General features: G+C 36.2%; 2 protein-coding genes across 2 annotated transcripts in view; both read right to left on the bottom strand.

Annotated features, from left to right (window-relative positions):
* Positions 1 to 2864: 2864 nt before the first annotated feature.
* LOC142337255 (indoleacetamide hydrolase-like) lies at positions 2865 to 4456 on the bottom strand. The gene has a single exon (XM_075386410.1). It carries the CDS (start codon positions 4275 to 4277, stop codon positions 2922 to 2924), a length of 1356 nt encoding a protein of 451 aa, XP_075242525.1. The 5' UTR covers positions 4278 to 4456; the 3' UTR covers positions 2865 to 2921.
* A 3933-nt stretch (positions 4457 to 8389) lies between these two features.
* LOC142336419 (phosphatidylinositol 4-kinase beta-like) overlaps positions 8390 to 12377 on the bottom strand; it is a 98898-nt gene continuing 94910 nt past the window's right edge. Inside the window, exons 3-4 of the mRNA XM_075385248.1 lie at positions 11851 to 12341; positions 8390 to 11174 (exon numbers count right to left, since the gene is read on the bottom strand). Coding sequence (XP_075241363.1) covers positions 9014 to 11174; positions 11851 to 12341 — 2652 coding nt within the window. The 3' untranslated portion in view covers positions 8390 to 9013. The remainder of the gene's footprint in view (positions 11175 to 11850; positions 12342 to 12377) is intronic.

The following is a 12377-nucleotide window of genomic DNA, read 5'->3' on the forward strand; positions in this document are numbered from 1 at the left end:
AAAAACAAGGAACTGAGACATGGAACTAAGACTAGGACTAGCAATTGCTATCGAGAACAAAGACTTAGAGTGACAATTCGGGAAAACTTATATGAAAAATTATACAAGACCAATCATGCAAATCTGTAGATGACAAAGAAGATGACACCACAGCGATAGTCTTCGGTAGACTTGAGACAACATCTTGACAATAGTAGCGTTTTTTGTCTTGCACTTTTCTGATCCAAAGACAGGGAGGTTCAGTGATGTCAGTTTGCACATTTGTTCATCCATCTCTCTTTAACTTACGAAGAACAAAGTTTACTAAAGGTATCAAGGTTAAAAATTGAAAAATGACTTTCCCAAAAAAAGTTGCACGAGCAAAGTCCGCAGTTTTGACATAACAACTAATTTTACAAGCGATGATTTTTTTCCTGCGAATTTCATTATATTTTTTGCTTTTCCAAAAACTTTGTCGATTTTACAAATTTACAGATTTCAGCAATATTCTGATACATAAGCATAACATTTATCACACCGCATCAAAAAATCATGGAGATAAACATCTGGTACAAGCTTTGTCATAAAAAATCTAGACAACCACGCGATAAGAAACTATCACTACTTAGTAGTGACAATTTAAAAATCAATATCAAAACAAAAATTTTAAAATTTTACCTTAAATTCCAAGTTTTTGCATATGACAATTTAAAAACAAAAATTAATGCCAATGTTGATGCGAATCTGAAGTGTGCTGATATCTTCTGAATTTTCATTATACAACTGAGAAAATTTTGATATTGCAGAAAAAGTGATACATTCAGAACAACTAAAAAAAAGAAAATAATCATTTGCATTTTTCACTCAAGAAAAGATGATGAGCAACTGCTTATCAATAAGCTGTATACTGCCAAAAAATGACAGACCAGATTAGAAAACTGCTAATTTGGTTAGAGAAAGCCGACAATAATGTTAATATTAAATATTTAAATTCTTAATTTTGCATGTTTCATTTCAAGCGTATCTGCAACTAAGTGTATTACATCTTTAAACACGATGTAGTAAAACTCAGATTGCGACAATGCCAAGCTATTTTCGGCGGTGTCCCATTTTTTCACCCCTATTCATTTAACCCCCTATCATTTAACCCCGATTTATTCACCCCTGTATCATTTAACCCCTCTATTTTTTAACCCCACTATCATTTCACCCCGATTTTAATCCCTTTAAAATAAGGATTATTAAATTAGCAATAAAATCATTTGGCCATGCCTCGCGGGCCATGGCCATGCCTCAGCGGCCCGTGGGACTTGATATGAAACTATCACAACCGAACGAGGGATTAATCTATCCACTTAATTATGACAAAACATGCCTTTAATGTCGATTGCTAATTAGCGGGATGAAATGATAGAGGGGTGAAGTGATAGCGGGGTTAAATGATAGAGGGGTGAATAAATCGGGGTTAAATGACAGGGGGTTAAATGAATAGGGGTGAAATGAAGTAGAACCATTTTCGGCACCCACTAAAAACAACTGCTGATATTTCTCCAAAAAAATGTCGATACAAATTTCAATTTTTATTTTATTTTATATACCTTGCAAACAGTCAGAATCAAATTTTGACAAGCGAACACAAACAGAAAATAGCTTTTCGAAATTTTTAATACTAAAATTTGCGCTTTCGTTTTTTGGAAAGCGGCAGAAGTTCGAAACTTTGCTTGAGGTTCTAAATAGCTTTGGTAAGCCGTGAGCAGTGAATTCAGGTGTTAATAATTAAAGATGTCAACCATTGTGGGGATAAATTATGATCATTTTCAAATTTTAATGCAAATGTCTTATAGTACTTTTTGGTTTTCCGGTTCAAGTACAACGGATTGAGTTTCATAGGAGTCTAAAACCTGATAATAAATAAATAATATCATACTTAGTTAAGAGCTTTGACATCGAGAATTTGAAGCAAAAAATAGGACTTTTTGAAATTTAGCGGTTCAAAATTATTACAGCTGCCATCAATCACAATATTTTCAACACATCAATTTGCTATTATATCTGCATTCCACATTACTTTCAAGTTTCTTGTTGAAACTCGGCTCTTTGAAATTTACACAAAAAGGAATAAATTCAACAATGTAAGAGTAATTTGCTACTTTTGCAGGTGTAGAAAGTTAAATACTTTAAAAACATTTTAGCTAAAAAGGTTTCAAAATTGAACAACTGACATCGCGTCTTTGAAAACAGGATTGAACTTCTTATCAGCTCATTTCCTCTATCGAAAATTACATGTAAACTCAGTTACCATGCTCAGCAGCAGAACAATGAAAATTAAGCTTCATAACAAAAGCAAGAACTCGAGTGTCATCAAAGTTTCCGGGGATGTCGCTTAGATGGGAAGCGAAATTTTTTGACTACATCCAGAATGACATCCGTTTAAATTTATTTTAACTAATTACGTAATGACGTTTCGTCTTCAATTGTCCGATGAGAAAATTTGATAACTTTATGATCAAACAATCACTTCTTAACCGTTGCAGAAAACGCAAATAATTGATTCCTCCTAATTGATAGGCACTTAAAGGCAAAGCCGGTGTTCGTTTATTTCGATCTTGCTATTTGCGCTCTTTTCAAGGCAAAATAATGTTTGAAAAGTGAGGCACGCGAGCTCAACTTCACAAGATGCTCCAAATTCAGGACCTGATTCTCATTTTTTGAATGTCTTTTTAATCTACAAACTCGTAATTTAACACAAACGAGACCAACATCGCAATTCTAGACTAAAATTTGACCATAAACAACAATGGTCAAGACATTCAAGTTTCTACAACCGACAGCTGGTAACTATCCAAAAAGCTTACGCTTCTATCAGCCTTAACAGCAAACGGATACAAATTTTAAATAATTTGATTCAACAGGAATTAATTATTCAAATAGATGGCTATGAGCTAAATCAATGATTCAATAGCCAAGGCAACAGCCAAAAGCTCCTCGTCCCTGTGCTCTTTCCCATCAATCTCAATCCCAATAGGAAGTTTCGAACCCTCTGGGAGCGTTGCCGGCAAAGATATGCCGGGAACTCCAATATTGGAAGCCAAGTTTGCGTTTCGGATGAAAGTCCAAATTGTTGCAACCGCATTGCCATTGAGGGAGACAACGTCATCTTCCCCAATTTTTGCAGCTCTTAGTGGACAAGTTGGGAAAATGATTCCATCGACATCAGCAGTTGCTTTCGCGTAAATTTCTTGTAACTTTGGCAAGTCTTCAAACAAAGCCTTTTTATATTCCTCTTCAGTTGTCTTTTTATCGCTCATCTGAGTATCAAAGACAGCTTTGACGTCTGGAGATTTGATTTGTTCAACTAATGATTCAAATTTTACTCCAGGGGCGTGTTTCTCAAGGTAAGCAGGGAGCTCTCGCATAATTTCAAAGAACGGAACCGGGAATGCAAAAGCTAGATCATAAGAAAAGTACTCGTCCAGGTTTATTTCCACAATTTGGACACCGGCTGATTTAAGTTTGCTCAACACTTGATCCATGCATTCTTTGACTTCTGGCTCTAAGTCATTTAGAAGAATCGATTTCTCGATTCCAAGCTTTATGCTGCTGGGTTCTCTCCGTTTGACTTCGGAAACCGGCTTCTCGGATAACACGCTGTCCACAAGGATCGCATCCTCAACCGAATGAGCCAAAGGTCCGACAGAGTCTCGAGACGATGAAATCGGAACCACGCCTTCAGACGAATACCTTCCAGTTGAGGGTCGGAACCCAACTACCCCACACAACGCAGCCGGAACTCTCACAGAACCACCAGTGTCTGAACCCAATCCAAAGGGAACCATTTCAGCAGCCACAGCTGAACCAGTTCCACCCGAGGAGCCTCCTGGCATCCGCGTCAAGTCGTACGGGTTCCGGACAGCTCCAGTTGCATAATTGTTAGAGGTAATTCCAAATGCCAATTCATGCATTCCAACTTTGCCAACAAGCACAGCCCCTTCTGCCAGCAGTTTTTCTATGACCGGCGCGTTCGTTTTGGGAACATTCTGGAACAAAGCTGTAGTTCCCCCAGTTGTCGGAAACTGGTTAGTGTTGATGTTGTCCTTAGCCAAAAACGGGATCCCTTGCAACTTTCCCTTAGGAAAATCGCCCAATGACTTTCCCGAATACTGAGAAACATCAAAGAAAGTAACCGCATTCAGTTCCTTTTTCTGTTCAACTGATTTAGCGACACTTTGTAAAATTACACTCAGTTCAGTTCCTTTAGCCAAAACATTGGCGTAATCAGAAATAGTCTTCAGCGACATTTTTGTAACCTGCTCAAATCTTTTGACCGCTCAATTATAGTTTCGAACGAAAAGTGGTCCAAATTTGAAAGTGCTAAATGTGATTAGATACAATCCAAAATACAAACTCAGCTCATTAAATCAAGAACGCTCGGAGAACTTAAGAATGTTTAACTAGTAAACTAACCAAGCGGTTGTTTAAACAGCAAGTGGAAAAGTGACGCCCAGCAATAATTGGTCTATCAGAAAGAAAAGGTTCGGAGAAGCGTTTCAATTGAATTCAGATATTGCATCGTATTATCGACGCCTTGCAGTTTACTTGTACAAATATGGACCACGTTTAGCATGACCGGAATTAGCTGCAATAACTAATGGGACTTTTAGACAAAGAACGCAAAAATATCAGTTGATGTCAGAACGTTACCAGGCTAAAAGTTTCCTAAGGTAGACATTTAATTCTCAGAATCACGAAAACCAGTAAATTGCTGGACCTTTATACGCAACAAACGCACACTCGTCATTAAACCAATACTGAAATCGGGACGGGAACCCAAAGTGTCCTAGATTTTTCAGCATAATTCGAAAAAGTGAGATATATTAGTTAAGACTGCTAGCTTAAAAACACTAATGAATTGCCTTGAACCAGGAAGTCCCGCTAAAAACTATTCACGTAACAGAAAAAACATCTAGTATGAACCTTTACTTTCAGACTTAACGTTTAACCATAGAACTTTTAGCTTAAACAAATACAAACGATGGCCATTACCCAACAAGGAGGCTCGCTTATGTGCGTTCGCACAACGTTCCGAACCCGCTAATCCACGTTTTGGTTTAATTGTCTACCAAATGAGGAAGGGATTAAAAACTTTCCGAAAAGTCACATGCCGTTTAACCAACAACTGAGTGAAAAAATAAAGCAGGATTAGAGGGTCGATGAGATTTGACATTCATGAGAGTACTGGACAAGACAAACATAAAAATCAAATAATAGCAAGCAATAATTATGACCAAAATTCGACGTATATATTTAATAAAAAACAATTGAAAAAAAATGAATCAGATAAAGTGAACTGAACAAATTAACCTGTACTTCGTTAGATAAGATATGAGACCTGTCAATAATGAGATTCGGTAACAGGTAGACAAAAAGAGAAAAATGTGCAAAGTTCAAAACTAAATTTCTATTTTTGAAAACAACCACCAATTTCAAAATGAACAAAATCAATGCGCATCAACTCAGCTTATTATGAAGGTTAGTTTATACCTCATTGGAAGCAATTGAGAAGACCTGTCAGTATCCATGATATTTCAGACTACTACAAAAAAAATACTTAAGTTTAACAAGCAGCGTCGCAGCATTTTTTACTTCATTTCATGAAAAACATTAAATATCTTTTAATTCTGTTTTTTCAATGTCATTTGAACTACCCCATTAGTGTAATAAATTGGCAAAGAAAAAACTCAGAAATTGGCAAAATTTTAAAAATGCACGTAATACCAAAACCAAGAAATCATCAGTTGAAAATAAAACCGTTATAAAGATTGGATCTCTGTTCACTAGAAACTGGAAGCAACGTGTCGTTACAGAGAGCAAGCTACAGCAAATTTAACAGAAATAAGATGAAAGCAATAAAGCACTGATTTTCCAACAAATATTTTCAAAAAATCAAACAAACTAACTTTCCAACTTAAAACAAAAAACAACAACTTGCAACTGCTCAGGAAGCTAGTTATGCTTGTCATTAGTGAGACAGAATCATAAGACGACAAAAAATAAGGTCAAAACTCATAATTTCGCAATTTATCGAAACCACAGTGTTGAAGCCATTAAATTTACAATGCACTGAAGAATATTAAAAACTTTAAATTGACAGAAAGAATTTGAATTTTTTTGCTCGGGGCTCCTTTGATTTTAATTGGTTCTCCTTCGAAAAAGTTCTTCTGAAACAGACGAAAAAATAACTTCAAATGTTGACCAGTATCGAACACTCACAAAATTTTTATGAAAATACAAATCAAAGCTATAAAGAAGTTAGTCAAAATTAGACAGAAGGTTGACAAACTGAGTCTAAAATGAAACTAAGTTACTTCTTGTTAATGACAATGAGAACAAAAAAGGGAAGTACCAAGATGATTTATTTCAACCGTTATTGAAACCGTTAAGTATCAACTGAAATCGGCAAATATATTCATTTAAACGTCCATAGAAGCAGTTGAGGTCTCTGACTGTCAAGAATGTCGTACAATTTGCGAGGGAAAATTTTGCGAGAACGCTTTTGCAGCATTTGAAACTGTAAGCTATTCACTGATATCTATAACAAATGTTCTCTTGCGCATTGTTTCGATGAAATTTGGAGCTATCCTTGTGATAATTTGAAAAGGGAACAAATTACAACCTTAAATAGAGTCAAATATGTAAAAATCAGATATGTAACTTTCGATGAATTTTTATAGTAAGAAAACCAAGAACACAAAATAAAAATAAAATCACAACAAGGAGCATTTTTTACTTCATTTGAAATAAATTTGACCTGTATTTATTGAGACTGGATCTTTGATTAATAGGTCGAAGTCATGAAGCTGCCATGAAAAGAATGACAAATAAAGGCAAAATAATGGAAATCAATTAAAGAACTAGTTTTTCTCTGAAGACATTATATTCATTTGGTCTCATTTTGTTCTAAACAGGATCTGTTATTATTGAGCTTGCAAACAATTCTTTTTGAAGAAAACGAGCAAAGATGAGAGTAAAAGTGTGAAAAATTTCTCAATTTTTTATGTCAAAATGCACATAAAAAGACAAATTTGCAGCAAAAGAACCTCGAAATCTTCATAGTACAAAGAGCCTACGGGCATTTGGCGTTATTCCAGGCTTTAATTACCAAAAATTTCAAACAAAACGATAGAATGGGCCAAAAATTCCGTTGGGTCTAAAAATCCGCAAAATAGTTGAAAAACTATAAAATTAATCAACAAAAAGACAAAAAATAGAATCTATATCAAAGGCAAAAAATTGTTTAAAATCAAAACTGAGACATCAATTATATTTGTAGAAAAAAATTATCAATCAACATGTTCAAAGGGCATTTCACGCAAATTCTGTGCCGAACTATGTCAAACGAAATCAATTGCAAACAAAATGAAAATCTAGGAGACTAAAAATATTTAAGAGAGACTAAAATAAAATTATCGGACAGCTGATAAAAGCAGAACTAGGTCTCAGGAAAAAAATAGAGTGATACATGGTAGAATGCTGAGAATAAGGACAGAAACAGAAATATGAAAAAAACATGAGACTTTCTTGATTTTTGAAAGTTAAAAATCAAATTAAAAAACTGTAGAAGATCAATTCAATTTTCTTTTTAGCAGAATAATACCTAGCTATCCTCGTGTATAGATTAAAATGTAGAAACAGGGTTTAGCATGGAAGCAATGAAATATTTTGCAAAAAAAATGTCAAAGAACTTACGAAATTGAACTCATGAAAAAATTCCACAAAATTTTAAATACTGAACAACACAAAAATCTTTCCATTATTAGTAAAGAACATTCGGATCCCTGACAATGCACATAAAGGCCTTTTTTAATAGTTAAATTCAAAAAACAAAAAACTGGACAAAAACAAAAAACTGGACAAAATTGGACAAAAAATTGTCAAACTCGGGCAATCATGTGTACAACTCTATAAAACGGAAAAACCTCACGTTATAAAGAGTCATTGAATGCATAAAATATTAAACATAAATTGCCATAAGCACTGAATTTTGAAAAAAATCGTTCAGATCTAAAAACGCCGTCTGAGCGAATAGTACTTCCTGTAAAAAAAAAACCTTAAGAAACCCAATCCTCCTCTCGAGTCGTAAAAAATAGGAGCTTTATAATAGCTGTTTGAGAAGCTGAGGTGGCTATTAATAAAAATTTGTACTATTAAAACAGATATATTTAACGCATACAAAAAGTATTCACTAAAATTATTTTGAGCAAAAATCATTCTCGCAAAAAGAGAAATCATTGACTTTTGTATCGCAACGTTTGCTAATATCAAAAAAATACGAGTGTCCAATACCTCTTCAGACATAAATTGAAGCCTGTATTGAAAAGAATAACTTATCTGTTACTTCAAGCAAAAAAAATGCTCTCAGAAAATGAATTCTAGTTATGAAAAATGATTAAGTTGCACAATCTGCGTCATTTACGACAAATAGTTTCACAAAGAAGAGAACAATATTGACTTAATAACTAATAATATTATTACCAAGAGAATCATGCATGAAAATAAAGTTTAAAATCTATATTAAGATTAGAACACAGCTTAAATACTGCTGAATTATGTCGAGCACCATAAAACAATTCAAAATTACCTCAATCGAGGACTTTCATAGATTTTCAAACTGGAGGCTATAATACGATCTACATACATTAACCATTCAAGCTTCTTCATACATATCATTTCATTTTAGTAGAGCCTCTCCTCTCCAATTCAAAAAATAAATAGATAAAATTTCAGAACATTTTTGGGCCTAATTAATTGGCAAATTTCACTATTTGAAGTAACAACAAAAGCTTTCTTTCAATTACTTTACATAACTTGGAAACTACACTATGGCTAGATTAATCAGAATCAAGTATCAAACTCTAACAAACTAGCACTGCTTCATTTTGTGCCTCAAATTAGACACGAATTGATCAAATAACTGCATCCAATTTTTCACTCCTCCCTATAACCCTGACCTTTTGCACTAATTAGACGTAATATTCTAGAAAATTCCATTGGTGACGTATTGAAACTTGTCATACACGGCGGTGGACAATGAATGATAGCTTTGTTCCACTAGTGTGTCAAGTGTAAGCTGCAGTTGATGTTCTGTTTTGCTTATATGGAATCGATCTCGCAATGATTTCACAGCCGATGCGCCATGACGTGCAAAAGGACTCGTGTTGCCTAATGTCATCACGTCAAATATCTGAACTAATCGATCCATGTGCTTTCTGGAAGCAATAAGGCCCTTGAGCATTAACAGCTTGTAGTAGTTGAACATATCCGATTCGATGCCTCCGATGATTTCAACGTACTCGTGTGTTAATTTGAACGCTGAGGACTCGAAGCCCATGTTTTTCGGGGACATGTTTAAGACGAAACCGTAATCTATGTGTATGATATGGCCTTCGTTGTCAAGCAGTATGTTGCCATTATGGCGATCTTTCACTTGCAGCAGATAGCAAATGAGAGAATAAGCCGCGACACTTCGAACAAAATTTAGCTGAGCGGTCAAATATTTTTCCGATGTTTCTGCGCCGTACTCTTTGCGGAAATATTCCGGTAACGTATGATGCTGTTTCTTGATCTGGTGCAAGGAAACTGTATTCATTAGAGGTTCAATAAATCCAGAGTCTGGCCCAGTTACCAGGACAGTAACGGGCGAAACCCGCAGTTCCACTTTATTCTCCTGCCAAATTGACTGCAAGGCTGATATGAACTGCGAACATAGAAGCTCCAATCTAAGATCGTCTCCAACTTTGATTATCATTGGAACTAACTTCCAATTTTCGTTATCCCCGTAAGGTGAAGAATCACGAATACGCTTCACTTTTGATTCCCAGGGTTCTTTGAGCGCAGCAGCCGAAGGATCGTCCGGGTCACTTTTAAAGCATCCGTTACTATTCGAAGAATTCTGACTCAAACGTCTTCGGATGTCACTGACATTGAAGAAACTTGGTTCCTTGCTGTCAGAACTCGCTATACTGTCATGTGAGAACAATGAAGCTGTTTCGTATCCATTGTGAGGATGAGTACTGCTACCATAACCACTACTATTGCTTCCATTACCATTGGGCAATGTACTCTGTAAACTAAGACCCAGATCACCGATGAAGAAATCGGAACCCTCTGCAGCCTCGTGGTCTAGATCACCAGTCAAGTGAGGAAAATCAGAGGCATTTAAAGTCAACGTTGTTGACAGATAGTTCGTTGATAGTTGCTGAGTAAATGATGGAAAAGAAGCGAGTGAAAGATTTTGAGGCGACGTTCCAAGTTCTGATACACTTGTAGAAGTCCCATTACTACTATTACTGCTGCAGCCAACTATATTCTCCACAGACTTCGTCGTCCTGAGAGAATTCTCTAACTTTTTGGCCGGTATTGGCGCAGTGAATTTGTCTACACACTCAATAACTTCAAAATAGATCATATAGGGAGCCTTTTCTTTTGAGTTAAGAACAAAAGCTGAGTTCTGAGGTATCCGGACAACATGGTGATTTTTGCTATATGTCGAATTGGGAATCCATACCCTGGCGGGAAGATTCATATTGATGATGGCCAAATCTGCAAATAGGTGATTTGTTCTCTGGTCTCGAGTTTGCCATTTCTGCATCCGTTTACTGATTGAAAGCAATGAATTGACAAACTCCAACTCTCCACTTAATCTCGGAGCTCCACATTTGCACTCGGTATCGTGACCTTTCAGGTCATTTATGATACTTTGAGTTCCATCAAAACAGTGACATCCAGAGCTGAAGGCACATCCAGACTGAAGATCTCCCAACTTCGGAAAAACTGCTGAAGAGAATGAAATGTCTCCCAGATTCATGTTCATTAAGGCAGCTGATCTTGATCGGTGATGTCCCAAAGTCTTTACAGCAGCGGAGGCTGACAGAGATCCAGGTCCCGCAGCTGTTGCACTTGGCACAGTGACGTCACCAGACTTACCACTGATATTCTGAGACGAGGTTTCAAAGGGAGTAGTTGACGTTGTCGACTGTGGTTGTACCCTAACTGGCCTCAGTTTGAACTCTTCGTCCAGAATTTGTTTGCGAAGCTTGGCCCCACGAGATAGCTTCTTCTTGGGATTTGTTGTGTCTGGGACTAAGGCACCGAGCAGCCAGGCTGTGATGAGGGAAAAATCGACCGACGATGAACATCTAAAAATAAAATCTACTTTATACATGAAAATCAAAGAAGCAGTTTAAATCTCACACGTTCGACTTGAATCAAATTATTATATATAATACACAAGGTCAGCAAACTTAACTGTTTTTGGCCAGCAGAAAATTGTTCAAGTCTTCTCAGTTGACCAATTCACATTTGAATATAAAGTCTTTTTAAATTAGCAAACTCTAGAATATGTCTTTCGGCTAGTATTAAGTTAATTGTTCACCAACTAATTCAGTGCTGAACCAAAGTAAATCGGGGACTCTTTTTAGATGTCCCGTACTATGATCATGTCAAAACGTTAGCTTAAATTAATAACATTGATTTAACTCTCGTCACAAAAACTTTTGAACTTACAACGTCAGCTTGTTTTTCCCCGCTATGATTTCAAACTTCCACTTCCTAGAGTCTAAAAATCACTTACTTTCTTGTCATTTGAACGAATAATACTAAAAAATTAGTAATACTAAACAGTTGCGATGTCTTTCTGTTAGATAGTATTTTTTTAAAAGTTATTTATTGTTTAAAATGCTTCAGAAATAAAACAGACTGAGACCTTCAGCGCTTGATGCTGAAGCATGTCTGAAAAAAATCACCAGATTAATTCACCACCTCTTTTTATTACTCGGAATAACTTTTAGTAATAGATTACTTTTGGGGTCTAACCTGGCCTTGATATACTTTTCGACAGAGTTGGCCACTTGGGACACGTTGGCATACAAGTTCATTAGCTGAGGCAGATACACGTCCATCTCTGCTTCACTGAATTCAAATATCCTATTCCCAATATAGTCCAGCACGCCCTGCTCCTTAGAGGAGAAGAGATATGAGATCGCCAGGCTCGCATCAAATACCTCCGAGCTGAACAGGCGAATTAACGAATCGTCATTGCTACTTTTACCTTTCTTGAAGAAAGTGAACCCCAGCTGAAATTTATTAGCTCCCTTCTTGCTAACCTCACTCGAACTACTTGAGGCGACATTCGAGTTTTGCTGTTCTTTTTTACGTTCCTTCTCTTTGTCCTTGTCTTTACTTTTTGATCTTCCAGAGCTCTGGGATATATCTCCACTTTCACAGCTCAGAGATAGTTCATGATTCGCAGTGCCAGGCGAGCTTACGTCTCCACCAGCCTCCTTCCCGTACTCCAGAGCACTTTCCTGTAAAAGGAACTTCGTTTAAGTAAAATAAACTTC

Source organism: Convolutriloba macropyga, chromosome 3, assembly GCF_964194025.1.
Source record: "Convolutriloba macropyga chromosome 3, txConMacr16.3, whole genome shotgun sequence".
In the NCBI taxonomy this organism is placed as follows: Eukaryota; Metazoa; Xenacoelomorpha; order Acoela; family Convolutidae; genus Convolutriloba; species Convolutriloba macropyga.

Coding starts and splice junctions, on each gene's coding strand:
- LOC142337255 (XM_075386410.1), bottom strand. CDS start 4,277: ATGTCGCTGAAGACTATTTCTGATTACGCCAATGTTTTGGCTAAAGGA.